General features: G+C 38.4%; 1 protein-coding gene across 2 annotated transcripts in view; it reads right to left on the bottom strand.

Moving 5' to 3' along the window:
• The window catches only part of PLPP1 (phospholipid phosphatase 1), a 90172-nt gene that overhangs the window by 62575 nt on the left and 8863 nt on the right, over positions 1 to 18734 (bottom strand). Inside the window, exon 2 of one of the 2 annotated variants that reach the window (XM_060761494.2) lies at positions 2115 to 2269. The exons of the other annotated variant lie outside the window; for it this stretch is intronic. Coding sequence (XP_060617477.1) covers positions 2115 to 2269 — 155 coding nt within the window. The remainder of the gene's footprint in view (positions 1 to 2114; positions 2270 to 18734) is intronic. 2 annotated transcript variants of the gene reach the window in all.

Genomic DNA, 18734 nt, shown 5'->3' with positions numbered 1-18734 from the left:
GGCCACATGACCTTGGAGTTGTTTACGGACAACACCGGCTCTTTGGCTTAGAAATGATGAGAACCATTCCCCCAGAGTCGGACACGACTAGACTTAATGTCAGGGGAAACCTTTACCTTTACTAACTTGAAATATTTTCTAATGCAAAGAAAAGTCATTTTTTTCACAAAGTAATTGTATTTTTTCAATTTCCTTTGCTAGGATATGAAGGGGAAATGTTGGGCAGAACTGCTCTCCTCAACATCTAGTTTTAGCTACAAAGGGTCCTAAAATCAATACAGAATTATTCGTGATTAAATCAGTTGATTTCAATGTGCTTAAGCATGCATAAATTCTGCACTGGGATTAGGTCAAGGAACTATTATATGAAGATAACACGAACTAGGCGATCTCCCCACCTTCTCTACCCCAGTAATGCATCGGGGAAACATCTGATTCCTTTATTTGCTGTTAGTGTGATAAGATAAGTTCTCTTGTTTGGCAATATGGAAAGTAATCACTGATTTAATTTGAAAGAGTTAAGCAACTAATGGGATATTAAAAATCTTTGTCTTGGGCTATACCAGACATAGCCAAACTTTGTCCCTCCAGGTGTTTTGGGCCTTTGGACCAGTAGGCTGTTAGGAATTGTGGGGGTTGAAGTCCAAAACACCTGGAGGGGCGAAGTTTGCCCAGGTCTGGGCTAAACTGTTTGCAAACTTTGGAAACATAAAAAGACTTCTGTAAATCTATTCTAAAACCTGTAAATATAGGCCTAACCTGTCAACCACTTAAATCTATGTCACGTCACCTAATAAATACAGAAGACGGAGTTTGTGGATGTTGCTTCAATGGCTGTTGCTTTCTAACTTTGTTTTCATATATCAGCTGGTTGACTGAAGCTTGATGTCAAAAACTGCCTACAAAAAGAATTTTCAAAATAATGTAACACCTATCATCCTATATTATTCAAAGTACTTGCTGTTTAATCATGATTTATTGACACCAACCCTGTTTTCTCTTGAAACTCTTAAATGTTACTACAACATCAATGTTGAATGATACTATATAACTAGGAAAGAAAATATCTGTTCTGTATAATCAGTTGATTTAACAGCACTAAATATGATTGCTGAAAACTATTTCCCAATGGGATCTGAACTGGGATAAACAGGACAAGATTGAGTCTTAAAGGTCAACACAAGTTATTTCCAATTATGAATTAGCCTTTCCCCATAGCGATTGCTAGAGTAACTGATTTTCCTCCTGCTCTTTACAAGCACACGCACACACACACACGCACACACACACATATATATAACCAATTGCTAGTTTGAGTTTAGGTCAGTTTATTTTTCAACAAATACAGAGATGATCATAGAGACATTTCATAAGAATACAGTGTTACTTGAGACAGAGATGCAATTAATTGAACATCTTTTATTCTGAGTTACTGTATTTATTTAGTCCAGGGGTTCTCAAACCTTTTCAGTCGTGGAGCCCTTTTTGAAGCAAAAGTTTCTTGTGGAGCCCCAAGAAATGTTTATATATTAACTAGTCAGTGGTTCTCAACCTGTGGGTCACCAGGTGTTTTGGCATACATCTCCCAGAAATCCCAGCCAGTTTACCAGCTGTTAGGATTTCTGAGAGTTGAAAGCCAAAACTTTTGAGGACCCACAGGTTGAGAACCACTGATCTAGGCCATGCAGGAAAAACACAATCAAAGCACCCACTGGGCAATGGGAGGGAAATACGGCTTTGGGGGGGGAAAGTGGGCGAGGGTCTGGGCAGTGAGAAAATGAGTCTGGACAGCAAGGGAGAGGGCGAAAAAGGGGTCTGTGCCTTGGGTGGACGCTGCTGCTGCTATTTCCAGCAACTCAAAACTTCAATTGCCCTTGATTTCTTAAGAGGATGAAAGAGGAGGAGTCGGGATGCTGCATGGCACTGTGGAGCCCATCACTATTACCCAGGGGGCCCCAAGGGCTCTGCGGAGCACAGTTTGAGAACCCTTGATTTAGTCAATAATAAATTCATTGAAGCCAAGCCTTCCCACTCAAAGTCTTGGTCAAATGGTGAAGTCTTGATCCGAACTAAAGATCTTTCCCAGACAGCTGCCCATATTTTTAGCTACTTACAGAGCAAATGGGCAGAGTGAAGCCCACTACGTAGAGGACACTGGATGTGATGGTACTGTCATGGAACGGATACTTGATGCTGTCATCATTACAGAAAAAGCCCCTCTGATACGGCTTTATTTTTGCCAAGTTTAGAACAGCAAGGGGTAAGCCAGCTGTTGGGGAAGGGAAAAATACAGAGTTAAATATGTGTGTGTGTGTGTGTGTGTTTGTGTGTGTAAATTTTATTCAAGCATGGAAGAAACTACAGTGCAACATGCAACATTCAAGAGATTCTCCAAGACAGGGAAAGGAATTTCATATCATGCAATGCACAAAAGCTGCCTGCAACATTAAATGCCATGAAATGGTCTGTCCATTTTGCCAGCAACCAGGCCTGCCAACAATCACAAAAAATACTGTGATACTAAATTCGGAGTTCTTGGATGTACAAAAAGATCCTTTATATATAAGGCACATTATGGAATAAAGTATTTAGATGATGTAACACTAACATCAGAAAAGGTGTAAAGAAAGGGGAAGCCCCTGAAACTTGTAAGTAACAAGAAAGTCTGCAGGGATTGTGATACAACAAATTAAAGAGGGTTGGTTTCGAGAAAGGCACTATTGGCAGGAAATGTGTGAAAGGTCAAGAACACTGCCAAATAAGCTCAATGTTAAATAAACCAATTTCAGTAGTAGAAGTGTGGAGCAATGTGCTAGTAGTCATGGAATCAACACCATTTAAGAAGGTGAGAATTTGGTAAAACTGATACACATTTCTTCAATTCTAAGACACATTTCCCCCCCTACCACATAAACATATATAAAAATGATGTGCACCTTAGAACCAAAGGTACTATACATACAAAAAGCTATATAAGCTTTTTTCTGTTGGTAGTACTGAAATTAGTGTGCATCTTACAATCAATGGCATCTTAGATTGGAAGAATGCTGTATTGTTTCAGGAGATATGTGCTACTGGCCCACTGAGGCTAGGAACTGCTCCCTAAGCTTTCTTAAGGAAAGAATGTGGAGCTCCACCAATTCCCTCCAAAGTTTGGGGCTAGCAAGGAGGAGGAAACATCCTGGCAACCATAGTGCCCATCAACTATAGTTTCATGTGTTGTCAAAACAATTCCAAATAAAAGGATTTCCACACATGTGGGACCCCTTTTTAAATTTAATATTTTCTCCATGACATTCAACATCAATCTTATGGAAGAGTAAAACCAGAAGATTGGTTTTTGCTTTGTGCCCTATAGAGAACAAGCCCTATGAGGAGCGGCTTAAAGAGCTGGGCATGTTTAGCCTGCAGAAGAGAAGACTGGGAGGAGACATGATAGCGATGTATAAATATGTGAGGGGAAGTTATAGGGAGGAGGGAGAAAGCTTGTTTTCTGCTGCCCTGGAGACTAGGACATGGAGCAATGGCTTCAAACTACAGGAAAGGAGATTCCACCTGAACATTAGGAAGAACTTTCTGACCGTGAGAGCTGTTCAGCAGTGGAATTCTCTACCCTGAAGTGTGGTGGAGGCTCCTTCTATGAAGGCTTTTAAACAGAGGCTGGATGGCCATCTGTTGGAGGTGCTTTGAATGCAATTGTCCTGCTTCTTGGCAGGGCGTTGGACTGGATGGCCCACAAGGTCTCTTCCAACTCTATGATTCTATAACCACGGTTTTATTTGGAAACAGGGCAGGATTTACTCTATATTCAAGAAATCCAGAATTCCTCAATTTGGGGCTATTGTTGTGTGGGTCTGTCTGTGCAGCTTTTCTGTGAGAATTCTCTGCACTGAAGAAACCTTGGTACATGTGTCTATTCACTCAATCTCCTAAGCCTTCTTGGGTTATCCTTGGTAAGGGATAAAGACCGGACCCTGTTCCACCCTAACATTGCATTTAACTGTTTCTTACAGTGTTTCCAAAGGACCTACACCACATTTTGTACACATTCCTTTATGAGGAATCACAATTATGGAGGCTGACTTAAAACATTACATCTGTTCCAATATGGCAATTCAAAGCATTAACTGTCCCAAGCTGTAATTATAACTAGACCTGACACTTTTGTGTAGGTCTACATATTCTTTGTAACATGTTAAAGCTTGGATTACACAGATGTTAAGACATCCAATGGTGGCCTGCACTTTGCTGTAATTTTTATTACCAAGGGGGTATGACACTGTAAGGATGGGGAGGAAAACTGTCATTTGCAGGAACCAGCCCTTTCAGAGAGTCACATAATTATAAATGACTCTTGAAAAGTGGCCAGCCTCTGAAGTACAAACAATAATCAAGTATGTACTTTAATGAAGACATCTCTCCCATACTGACGTATTTCTGATTTCCACAACTGGGGATATACTCAAAGGGATTTTCCACCTCTCTTGGTGTCTTCCCACCTGCTTTGCCAGTGCCATCCAAATTAGGATTAAGAAACCTTCCAGAACAGTATGGAGAGTGGTACAGGAAATTTGCAATGCAAATCAGTGTGTTTTTGAGGGGTATCTGTGCAAGCAACAGTGCCTTATATTTGCATCTTTGATCCTTTGCATCCAACTAGAGAAAAAACAATCAAGGAAACAGAGGCTGAATGTTAAAGGGCATGGAAGACAGGAAGAGCAGAAAAAGCATGATTGGTGCCAAAAGACAAGCAGTGTGGATTAAATGGACATAGGCATGAATACATGAATCAGAACTTGGAAGAATGGAATCATGGGGCTACACAAAACAGCAAAATATTATTAGAGAGGAATCTACTTCACTTATCCAGCAAACTAACACCTAACTTTAAATTATTCAACAGTTTTTGCAGCATCTCTTACTCAAAATAAAAAAGCAACAACATACAGTATTTCTTTAAAAGTTACACAAACATGAAGCATAACATACAGGAATAAGCCTATACAGGTTGAGTATCTCTTATCCAAAATGCTTGAGGCCAGAAGTGTTTTTGATTTAAGATTTTAAAATACCTGTATTTGCACACAAGTACATAATGAGATGGGATTCAAGTTTAAACACTAAATTCATTTATGTTTCATATTTATGTTTACATGACCTGGAGATAACTTTATAACATTTTAACAATTGTATGCATGAAACAAAGTATATGCACCATTAGAAAACAAAGGTGTTACTATCTCATACACCAATTTTTTATTTCAGAATTCCATATAAGGGATGCTCAACCTGTATTACTTCTAATAGCAGAGTTACAAAACATATTGAGTTCTCAGAACAAGCAACAACTTCAAATAAAGAGCTTAGGAAGCTGCCTGCTCATATTCAGCCTTCTTTAAATTAGTATCTTCCAGATGTGTTAGGTCACATTTCCCATTATCCCTTGTCAGATAGGGATGATGGAATTTATAGCCCAAGACATCTGAAATAAAACAGACTAAGGAAGGATCATCATTATTATATGGACTGTAAATTTAGCAAAATATATCCCAGACTACAGTGGGCCGCATGTCTTTTACATTCAGTAAGATCCAATTGCTATCATCCCTTTTGTTAGGAGAGTCTTGGATACAGACTATGTGTATGTCATGCTCAACAAGAAAGAACAATCAAAAGTACAAGACAGCATCTGATTTGATCCTAAATAGCTGCTTTTGAACTGGAGTAACTGGAAATGTTACACACCGAATCAGGAATGAAATGTTTGTGTATGTGTCAGAAGAAAGCATTATGAAATAGCTGAAAGTGAATTCTTTTTAATTTGTCAGACTTTCCCCCTATTAAATCTGAGAAGTTTTATTTGACGTTGCTGAAAAAACTCCTAGAAATGAGAAATTCCGTAAGTGATAAGATTTTAAAAAATATTATCAATATCATCTTTGGGAAGACATTTCAAAATGTTCTCTCCTGACACAGTGCAAATGTTCATGCTGATTTCAATCTGCAACCACTTCTGTAAATACAAGATCAGAGCAGCTATGCAGGATCAGAGCAAATGCCAGTCTCCTGCGGTATCCCTGTCCTCTCCCATACCCAAGGGAGACCCATAAACAAGACATAAACATACTAGCACCCTCTTTCTTGCTCATGCTCTCCGGGATCACGGGACACTGTCTAATCAATCAGTTCAGCAGAGAGAGTCCTGTTTCCATTCTTAGGCAGGGTGAGAAGCAATTGTTCTGGCTGAAATGGTTACAGGGAAGGGAGGGGAAGCCCATAGGAAATCCTCAGTACAGAACACGGATGTCCACAGGAAAAGGAGTGCCAACTTGTTAATATCCGCAGAAGTGAAAAATGTGCTTCCCTTGACAAAAAAAAAAAATAGCCTGTTCAGTTAGGGTTTTTTTTATTAGTCTGTTTCTGTTATGGAAATATTCTAGTTTAAGAATGTGAAATGGTGAAAGAAGCACTGCAAAAATAACTCTACATAACTAACAAGATGTCTACTGATGATATTTTACCAAAAGAACAAGGACATTACTGATTCAAGCTATACTTTCTGAAATCCTAAGTCTGATTAACAGGTAGCATTTTTCAATGGTGAAATGATTTCACATTTTAGACACAGATCAAAGTATGAAAGGTTCAGGGATGTTTTGTCTCTAGGAGAATTTGCATGCAGCTGCATGTGTTTCCAGAAGACAGAGCAGAGCTGGTATCATTGACCATTGAAAAGATCTGGGGCTAGAGCAACAAACAAAAGCAATAAATGTCATCTGTCAGGAACAGCATGAGGCTCTGGCAGCAGAGCACACTCCAAATTTGCTTTTATTGTGACAGGATACAAAGGCAGCATTCATTTCAGAAATATTCTCCTAGTAAGCAAATCAGAAAATAAAGCAGAAGGGGTTAGACTATAATACAACACTAAAGCAGAGACTGATTACAATAAAAAAATTAAGTGTAATAAATAGCAAGGATAGTTATTTTGGCCACAAGGGGGAAAAAATCCAAAATCTATGTTCAGGCAACAGGCATATTAGGCCAAGATAAGAGATCATAAAATTGTGTGCAAAATCTCAAATTCTCTAGAATTCTTCAATAAAGTAAATGTTAAATAAAAGAAAGGCTAGCCTATTTTAATAGAGTTTTTTAATACTGGTAGCTCTAAAATCATAACAGTAAATAAAGAACAACACTCAAAAACAGGGGAATTCCAGACAAGAAACTATCAGGGCCAGCTAATCACCTCCCAATAAAGGATTCTCCAGGAAGTAAGAAGCCAAACCTTGAAACTGCCAAGCCATTAAATGCTAATCAAGGTAGCCAATTGAAACATTCACACCTACCTCAAACAGACAAGAGTTCTTTCTCCCATCCTGGACATTCCACAGATATATACACCCTACTTGCCTAGTTTCCAACAGACCTCACAACCTCTGAGGGTGCCTGCCATAGATGTTGGTGAAACATCAGGAGAGAATGTTTCTGGAACATAGCCATACAGCCCGGAAAACTCACAACAACCCAGTGATTCCAGTCATGAAAGCTTTAGACAATACAATAAATATTTGGTTTGCAACTCTGTTGAATTACCAGTTTATTGGTCAGCATAGTGAGAGATACCCTACACAGTAACAAGGGGTGTTAAATAGCTCAGAAATCCTTATTTTTTTTTCTTAATACAATAACATACCAAGAACAAAGGATCCTCCTATAATAAAAAAAATCAACTAAAGCTTTTCTTTACCAATTATAGCAGCCATTCTCCAATAAATGTTAAACGGATTAACCTATGAACCTCAAATTATAGGCCTCTATACAAAACAAATGAATGCTGGACTCAATCAATTAGATGGAACTGAGATTACTACACTATCTAATTTTCGATTGCTTCACTTAGGTCAAAGGTTGATGGTAAAACATGTGTTCATATACAAAGAAATGAATGTCACTAAACTAGATGCCAAAAAAGTCCTGCCCCAAGCTATCGTAAATTTTATTTATTTCGCAAAAAACAAGTTTTCTTTCCTCTTTTCACATACCTTTCCTTCTTCCAACATGATCAGCATCTTGAGGGGGTCATTATACTTTGATAAAATGCACATAAACTATATTTGCTATCTGTTTGCCCAATGCACAAGTCTTCCTAGAAAACCCAACAAGAAATTAAAAAGGACACAAGTATAGTTATTCCGCCTAATATCGTACATGCTTACTCAAGAGTTCCTTCTTTAGAATTTAGAGAATCAGTCAGAAAGTTATGCAAAAAGTTATCCTGAATTCAAGAACTGCACTTTCATATTCATTATGCTGTGTTTTCTGTTTTTCTCTACTATGCAGAACTATGAAGGTCTGTTGATTTCCTTCAACATGACTACATGGGTGGCCTAGATACCTCAGAAAGGAGCGAAATGCTGCCCAAAACACAGACACCTTTACTTCCCAACAGCCAACCATATCTAAGTGCAAGAGCGCTTGCATGTTGATTACAAAAAGCAAACCACCCAAGTCATTTTGTTTAGGTTTATTAAATGCAGTTAAGCAAGAAACAGCTCCATTCATAGTTAATGATTATTTCTTAAGAGAATATTACAGCAATGCAGCCCAGAATTTCTGTCAATGTCAACACTCCAGCACAGGTTTCCAATACAGTCACAGGTCTAAGAAGTAACTGGAATGGGAAGTATTTTCTTCCAGCCTTTTAAAAGTATTTTAAGAACCTCAATCCTGTACACTCTGTTGAAGTAAGCAGGAAGTTCATATTATGTAAATAAAGGTCCAAGGAAAATAACACATATCTTGGTTTTAGAGATCAACAGAGATAGTAAACATGTGACTTTCCAAATATGTTGGGACTATAGCTTCCACTTTTTTTCCAATTCACTGCCCATACTGGCTGAAGTTTATGGATATTGGAGTACAATCTAATCTGAAGTGCCATAGGTTTTATGCCCATTCCTCAAAACTAGATTATGGAGTGTTACAAAAATCAATGAGAAATAAGGAACACATTCAGATGGAGGTGGGGTGTCTTCCAGAGCTACCCCATTTATATCTCCCAAACTCCTGTGTGAACTCAAAGTATATTGTCTTTCTTTACCCACACTTTGCAGTACAGTTTATCTTGGAAAACATCCAAAAATTAGTGTATTAGGGGAAAGTTTGCACAAAGGGCTAAATAGAATTGTATCTGAATAAATGGGACTTCTAAAATAAAAGTAATGAAGCAGGATGCATATACATTGTAAGACCCATTTCGATAGAAAGTATGTTCCAGAGCTTTGCATGAATATGCAGAACAACAGATAATTGCAAACCTATTCAACAAACAACTTCTGGCATAAGGACACCACAGAGTGACACTGGAGGACCTAGAAAACGCCTAGACTAGAGAGAACAAATTTTGTAATACATGGATAAATAAAACCATGGGTATTCAGTCCCGCAAATAGCACAGAGTAATTGAGAGCACAAGAAATATCCACAAGGAAAATATTCATAAAAATATAGACATTTCCATATAAATCGCTTTTTAAGAAGTCAAAAACCTAAGCTGGAATGGGACTAAATAAAGTGTTCCCTCGCTACTTCGCAGCTCACTTTTAGCAGACTTGCTGTTTTGTGGGGGGGGGGGGGGGGGGGGTTGAAAATATTAATAAAATATATAAAATATAAAATATTTACGTCCAGTGGAGGCCAGGGACCCCAGAAGTGCGGTGGCCTGAGGCGTGGCAGAGAAGGCCTGCCTCCCTGGCCTGCTGCTACCTGCGTGGCTCCAGAGGCTCTGCTGGGGTCTGTGGAGGCCAGGGAGAAAGGCAGGTGCCCTTGGGACGGGACGGGAGGTGGGTAAGGAAGCGCAGGTAAGAAATTAAGAAATTAATATATAAAATATATAAAATAATGTATAAATATTAAAAAATTATTATGGTGTCCCTACTTCGCTGGTGGTCCTGGAATGGAACCCCCACGATAAGTGAGGGAACACTGTAAGCCTGACCTGGCAAGCTCCAAAAGCACAGTAAGACTGAGACTGGCAAATCCATTCAACTCTGCAGCACTGTATCTCTGCTATTGTGTCACGAATATGAACTACATTTAAGACTGATACCAGCTGAACCTCTGAACTATGACTCACAGAATCTCCTTTTCCAGTTCTCCAAGTATCAACTCATTGCAATTGCTCACACTGTGATGAAATCTATGTTTATTTAACACGATCTGTAATTTTTTCCACTGTTATTTAACATTTGATCATGCAACAAAAATGTTTTATCTAAAAGGCCAGTGGTGAAGAATTGATAAGAAAGCTTAATTAAGGCTGTCTTTAGATTACAAGCCTAAAGAAATCAGTCTATGCCCAGAAATCAGATGCAAGGGCTCATACTGCCACGGAGAAATCATTACAATCTCTTAGTACTAAAGAAGGGCAAGAGGGTCCTTTATACAGCCATTCAGAATGCTAAAGTCATTAAAACTTTTTAAAAACCTTTTAAAGACACTGTAATTTTTTCCAAAAATGTTTTAAATTACAGTTTCTTTTATACTAGATAATACAATATTTCTATTGATAGACTTACATGACATCACTAAGCTACCGTTTTTCCAGATGAAAAGGGCAGATGGGAAACCATCTAGTAGTTTTCCATCCCACATAAATTTTGTGAATTCAACCAATTATTTAAAAAAAATCTATCCTTAAATGGCATGTAGACACTGAATAAATAAGAAACAAAATTGCCGATAGTAATGTTAGTCTGTTAATAAAAATCCAGTGAAGTTATATACTTTTTACTAGCACCAGTTAAAACACTAAGGCCTTTCTACACTGCCATATAATCCAGATTATCTTCTTTGAACTGGATTATATGACTACACTCATATAATCCAGTTCAAAAAAGATCATCTGGATTTTATATGGCAGTGTAGAAGGGGTCTAAGATGAATCTTTGAATGGCTTTCTGTGTTTTGATATATTTTAGTTGTAATACTTAAAAATTATATTTATGTTCCTGTATTTTAAAGGAAGTGAGTGATCCTGAACACATGAAATGATGAGTGGGAAGACTTAGACAGAGACTTAACATCTAACATAGGATTTTTAAAGGCAGGGGGTGGGGGGAGACTAATACAAGTTTCATAAAACATTACTGCATAGTTCAATGCCACATTTGGCAAAATATTATATGAAATTAGAGAATCACTCTGCAGTGTGCAAAGCACACAGTGAAACCAAGTACTAAAGAGAAAACCCTTCTAAATATAATGGGAACCATTCCTTCCTTTGGCACACAGAACTTTCTATAACATGCAAACCTAGACACATTTCCAGGCTGCTAGCTCTGTCCTTAAAATTATGCTATGATTACATTGTAGGATATAAACCAAATTGTAATGCATGTTTTGAGTAATAAAATGTTTTAATAGAAAATATTGAAGTATTAATAATATTTCATGAAAACAAAAACAAAAATTCCAGAAATGTGCATCCTGAATGTTAGCATTGGAAATATTAAGGGTACTTTGGGTGGAGTTATAGAAAACTATCATTTATTTATTTCATACATTTATATCCTGTCTTTATCGCACACACCCTGGGGTAAGGCTCAATGGCCCCACACCCGGCAACAATTAGATGCCCAAACAGACACAATTATAAAAACAATTTACATTTAAAACAAGTACCGTAGTTAAAATATCAAATATAAAAAAACTCCAATTAAAATTACACAAGTTCAAGTTATAATCCAGGTCTGTCCATTGTCAGTCAAATAAATCATGCTCATTGTTATTGCTGCATCTAGTGCTCAAATGCTTGGTCCCATAATCATGTTTTAAGGTTTTTTTTCCCCTAAAGGATAGATAAGAGGGAAGGAACTAACCTTTCTTCCTGGAAAAAACTGTTCAGGCTTTTCTTTTACTTTAAATTATCTGGGTCAAATAAAATACCCAGGACTATAAAAATAAAATAGCAATGATTATGGCAAATCCATAGAAAATGTGAATATGAGCAAATAGTACATACATGTACTTTCACCAAGTAACTGAAACTGCCTGAAAATACTGATCATATTTATTAAAATGCTATTCAGCTTTCACAACATATGCAGTTGAAGACTTCATCTAAGTTCTCCCCCTTCAGCAAGAGGAAGAAACCAGTCCTATTAGAGAGAGCAATGCTGTTGTCTTCCTAGAAGGAGGAGAAGATAAAGAACTGGCCAATTGCTGGGAAATTTGCAGCAACTGTTCAAATAATTCTAACATAGAGAAGTTGACTGTCATACTCTCTTAAACTATACTGCAAAACCAAAGCAATGTTGCACAGAAGCCAGTTTTTGTGTGTGATGACCGAAATCTACCAATATTTAGTTCTAGTATTCAAACAAAATATTCAGCTCTGAATTCTACGTACTTGTACACGTCTTTTGCAACAAACTTCAGACCTTGATCTCAAGGTTCGAATTTTTAAAACAAGCAAGCAGATCCCACAAAATTGAAATCAGCCACCCTTATCAAAGTAATTTCTCAGAAAGGCCAGTGCCAGGGATGGCTGCTCTCACCACTGAACCTTTACAATTATTATTTATTTTATTTATTTACAGTATTTATATTCCACCCTTCTCACCCCACAGGGGACTTAGGGCGAATTACAATGCACATATACATGGCAAACATTCAATGCCATTTAGACATACAACATATATAGATAGACACAGAGGCAATTTAACATTCCAGCTTTCCGGCTTCATGAGGGTATGCTTAATTCCGGCCACAGGGGGATCTGCCACTTCACCATCCTCTTGTGACACTGAGTCCTTGATGGAGTACTTCCTCATTCTTACGCTGCTGGAAGGTTTTATGGTGTCGTAAATTAGTTAAATTAGCCTCCCTACATAAAGCGCTACCTAAATTGCCTACTTGACAGATGCAGTTGTCTTTCAGGCTGCATAGGTCAACAGCAAGCTAGACTATTAATGGTTGGGAGCTCACTCTGACCTGGGATGGCTTTGAACTCATTATCTTTATATTAGTAGTGATCTATAGTGAATTACAATCTCCTATCACTGAAATTACCAGCAACTTCAGCAAGTAGAACCAAAGGTGGGAAATTATATATGTACAGGCAGTCCCTGAGTTACAAACATCCGACTTACAAATGACTCATATTTAAGAGGAATGCCATTGAAAACCAGCAGAAAAAGTATCCTGATGCTGTACATATTATAGCAGAGGATTTAAACCATGCTGACTTGAAAACAGTACTCTCTAAATCAGTGTTTCTCAACCTGGGGGTCAGGACCCCTGGGGGGTCGCGAGGGGGTGTCAGAGGGGTCGCCAAAGACCATAAGAAAACACAGTATTTTCTGGTGGTCATGGGGATTCCATGTGGGAAGTTTGAGCCAATTCTGTCATTGGTGGAGTTCAGAATGTTCTTTGATTGTAATGAACCATAAATCCCAGCAACTACAACTCCCAAATGTCAAGATCTATTTTCCCCAGACTCCACCAGTGTTCACATTTGGGCATATTGAATATTCGTGCCAAGTTTGGTCCAGATCCACCATTGCATGAGTCCACAGTGATCTCTGGATATAGGTGAACTACAACTCCCAAACTCAAGGTCAATGCCCATCAAACGCTTCCAGTGTTTTCCATTGGTCATAGGAGTCAGGTTTGGTTCCAATCCATCGCTGGTGGAGTTCAGAATGCTCTTTGTTTATAAATGAATTATAAATCCCAGCAACTACAACTCCCAAATTACAAAATCAATCCTCCCCCAACCCCACTAGAATTCACATTTGGGTGTATTGGGTATTTGTGCCCAGTTTGGTCCAGTGAATGAAAATGCATCCTGCATATCAGATATTTACATTATGATTTATAACAGTAGTAAAATGACTGTTATGAAGTAGCAACGAAAACAATAATGGTTGGGGGTCAACACAACATGAGGGACTGTATGAAGGGGTCACGGCATTAGGAAGGTTGAGAACCACTGCTCTAAATTCTATCAGCATGTTAAGTGCAATACCAGGGGAGCTAACATGCTGGATAAAGTGTATACTAACCTCAAACAGGGCTACAAGGTCATAAAAGTACCACAATTTGGGCAGTCAAATCATGTGTCATTGTTCTTGGCACCAGCATATATTCCTTTCAGGAAACAGGCCCTGCCTAAAACAAAGACTGTGAAATCCTGGCCTAAAGATACTTCCCAAGAACTTCAGGATTGCTCTGAGAGGACAAACTGAGACATTTTTTATCACCCAGACCTGGAAAAACATACTGTAACTGTTCTGAGCTACACCAAATACGGAACACATAATGTCACTGTGGACAAACTCATCCAGATGTATCCAAACCAGAAACCCTGGATGACCAAAGGAAGTCCAGCAACTTTTGCTTGATAGAAACAATGGTTCAGGCCTGGTGATGAGGTGAAATGTAGTGCTGTCAGAGCAAGTCTCAAGAAAGGCATTCGGACAGGCAAGATGAAGTGTAAGAGAAAGGCTGAAAATAATTTCTACAACATCCTGATACAGGCATGGGAGGGGATACAACAAATTGCTAACTGTAAACCAAACACTGACATTTCTGCTGAGGGGGACGCCTCATTGGCAGAGGAGTTGAATCACTTTTTGCCTGCTTTGAAGTAAGCCCACCAGAAGTAGCTGGAATTCAGCCAATTTCACCATGGAGGAACATGATGTAAGGCGTGTTTTGAGGGCTGAGAATCCTAGGAAAGCTGCTAGACCGGGTGGCATTTCTGGTCAGGTGCTTAAAGACTGTGCCAACCAATTGGCCGGTGTTTTTACTGTGATCTTTAACTGGTCTTTATCTCAGTCTGTTACTCCATCTTCTTTGAAGGCCTCAATCATTATCACCCAGACCTGGTGATAGTTCACTGGTTCCCAGTGAACTGTTTTTAAATGGAATGTAATAACTGTTTTAATTGTGTTAATTGTAACTGCATTTTAATGTATTATGTTGGCATCTAATGGCTGCCTGTTGTAAGCCGTTCTGTGTCAGTCTTTGGAGGTGAGAAAGACGGGATATAAAGGCTCAAAATGAATGAATAAATAAATAAATAAAATGTCAAGGCTGCAGACCAGTGACACTTCCATGATCATAAAGTGCCTTGAAAAACTGGTCTGCAGGCATATCATTTCTTGCCTTCCACATGCACTGAGTAAACATCAGTTTGCATACAGAGCCAACAGATCAACAGAGGATGCCATAGCCATCACACTCCATACTACTCTGACCCACCTGGAACGATGGAGGAACTATGCAAGGATGCTTTTTGAAGACTTTAGTTCCACATTCAACACAATCCTTCCACACAGGCTGGCATCTAAACTCATGGATCTTGGATTGTCATATTCAATCTGTTCCTGGATTATGGACTTATCTTGACGTTCTCAGAGGGTGAGATTAGTTCACCATACCTCATCAGTTCTCACTCTCAACACTGGGATACCAGAGCTGTATACTGAGTCCTCTGCTTTTCAATCTGTACACATATGATTTTACCCCCATCCACCATAGCAATAATATTATCAAATTTGTAGATGACACAACCATAGAGGAGCTTATTTCTGAAGGGGATGGGTCTGTCTATCAGGATGAGGTGAATCGGCTGCTCTCATGGTGCAGGGACAATAATCTGGTTCTTAACTTCAACAAGACTAAGGATCTCATAGTGGATTATAGGAAAAACAAACCAGAAATTCAGCCCTTGGTCATAAATGGAGACCAAGTGGAACAGGTGGCCAGTTTTAAGTTCCTGTGTGTCACTGTGAAGGAGGATCTGACCTGAGGCACTCATACAGCAGTGTTAGTTAAGAGAGCCCAGCAAAGACTCTACTACCCTGAGCCACCTAAGGAATCATTAACTAAATGAAAAACTGTTGATAACTTTCTACCACTGTGCTATAGAGAGTATCCTAACCTAGTGCATCTGTGCATGGTTTGGTAGCAGCACAGTAGCAGATAGGAAGGCGCTCCAAAGGATCACCACTTCGGTACAGCAAATCATTGGTTGCCCTCTCCACTCTTTGGAAGAATTTTTATAATTCCCTCTACCTTAAGAAACCTCAGAGCATTCTTGGCAATCCATCTCACCCAACATATTCTTTTTTTGAATTATTGCCATCTGACACACCATACAGGGTGACATAGACAAGGACAAACAGACTGAAGGATAGTGTTTATCCTAGAGCTATGGCTATGTTGAACTCTGTGGTTTCACACAGATGTGGCATTTGGGGCTGTGTGGTGGTGGGTGGGATGTGCTGTTTAGTGGTGTGGGGGAAGGCATGTAAATTCATTGCGCAATAGCACAATGACAAAGGACGCTATTATATTCTATTAGATTTTCTGAATTATTAATAAAAACATCCACCAAAGCAACAAGTCCAAACAATATTGCTTCAAGACAAGGTTAGGAATTTCTCAGATGGACTATCAGCGTTACAAATGGCAATAAACACAGACTGTAACGGCAGTAACCCACGGGTAAGTTCTCATTCTGTGTTTGTGAGTAGTGTTACTAAAACATGATACTACACCAACTGGAACACTATTTAAATCACCATTCCCCATTTCAGCAGTGAACTTTGGCCTAAGCTCAACTCATCACTTACTGAATTGGTATTTTAAGAACACCTACAGGCAAAGAAGAAAAAGAAAACAAATTAGCTGTCCTGTCTGTAACTATTTCATATGCTTTGATTGTACAAAACCATCATGCAGTTCTTCACAACATCACATAAACATGCTGTTTAATAGATACTGCCTATATTAGTCCTACAAGCCAAAATAAAGGCCACTTGGTCTCTATTTATACTTTTCTAAATTAGTCATCATGTTTCAAAGGTTCTCCGCTATATATTCCATGCCTATAACATCAATTTGTCTGGGCATCAGACAACATTCCAATTTGATTCACATGTGCTAAATTCCTGCAAGGAAAACTCTGCTGTTTTTATTAACACTTCACACTTTTTCAAGTGTAAATATACTTTAAAATACATATTTGTGCAAGGACACACAACTGATTCTCAGTTAACCGGAACACATGCAACCAGAACTCCAAGGCAAAAAATATATACATACATGATTTTTTATTTTTGAAGTTGTTTTTATAATGCAGTAGTATATTAAAACTATGTTACATTAAGTTACATTTGTCTACATTACTGTATTTCAATAGTAACATTACATAAATACAGAGTTTATGGTATATGAGTACAGGCTTTAGTTTGGGATATAGTATTTGTTAGACTTTTAAATAGTAAAACTCAAGCAACAATTTATCTGGCATCTACCAATCATCATGGGTATCAATTAACTGAGAGTCTATTCTAACTGCTCTTAAAAAAAACTATCAGATTGGCTACTAACAAATAAGGGCATATAAAACCAGAGGCAACAAAATTCCGTAATCCCCATATGCTTAGGCCAAGGAATCAACACTTTTAAAAATCTGCTTCAGCTGCACCTACTCCAATTCCTTTCCCATGCTACCTTGATTGGCTATATTTCCAAAAGAGCTGCAAATGTATTCATAAACCAATGTGACGCTTTATGTATACATAGCATGCCAGAAGCAGGAGTTCAGTTGTAACTCCTCAAAATTTAATGCATCAGCAATAGCTGGGGTTAAAATCTAGGAGGCCTTCAAACAAAATTAAGTCAAATGTGTATATTTTCATGCAAGGCATATAGAACCTGATCATAAGATTTGATGGCTTTATGTTGAACTGTTTTGTTTTCTTGCCATAAGTAACAAACAAAGACATGCCTCAACCCAACATGTCAAGCTATTGCTTAGTAAATGGAGCAAAACCAAGTTGTTAATGTATTGTGCAGGAACTGAGGCTAAAGAAGAAGAAATGTGTCTGAAGGGAGTGGATTGCCATTGTGCCACACAAAGGGCATGCTCTCCTACTGCTATGCGTGGCAGGAAGGCTGTATCACTGATATGATTGAACATAAAAAAAGCTTTAAACAAGACCATAAACATTATGGAGGTGTTTTTTTTTTAAAAGAGTTGTAATTTAGGTTTTCCATTTTTTTTCTGCATGAAATTATGTCAACATCAAATACCTTCATATTGAGAAAACATTTATAAAAAATTCTTCAAATCAAGAATACCCCTACTCTCAAGATACATCCATCAGTCTTTCCTGTTTATTTCCTTAAAATGGTTACTGGAAGGCTTGTTTATGGCTTCTCTCATGTCTGAAACAGTGCAGTGCAGCTGGGAATAGATCTAAAAACAATTAGAGACTCTAAGCATTTGACAAAACTTGAAAAGGCTTTTTTTTTTTAGCACAATTCCCAAAGTGCTACAGGTAGTTAAAGTCATAGTTATGATGGCCATGGGAATCTGGAAAATCCCCTCCCCCTCTAGTACGTTTTCCAAGGTTTAACATTTGGCAACACAAGAAAAGAAGCTGAAGGGAAGAGGCTCTAAAAAGTGTACCTTCCAGGCATTGGACCTATGTCTTTAACAGATATAGCCTTACCCAGTATGGACGTACAACTATGGAAAATACTGCAACTGCTGGATACATGCCTGTTGGGCAGCTTTTTAGGAAAGCCTTGCCAGAGCATAAATGACTATGAGCAGCCAGCTGACTTTCTGTCTATTGGCCTTACCACCAAAAGATTTTTCCAGCTAATGGTAACTGTTCACTTCAAGGATGCCATCCATCCATCTTGCCCTT

The sequence above is a fragment of the Anolis sagrei genome, chromosome 2 (genome assembly GCF_037176765.1).
Source record: "Anolis sagrei isolate rAnoSag1 chromosome 2, rAnoSag1.mat, whole genome shotgun sequence".
Taxonomy (NCBI): domain Eukaryota; kingdom Metazoa; phylum Chordata; class Lepidosauria; order Squamata; family Dactyloidae; genus Anolis; species Anolis sagrei.
This window is presented reverse-complemented; position numbering and strand designations above follow the sequence as displayed.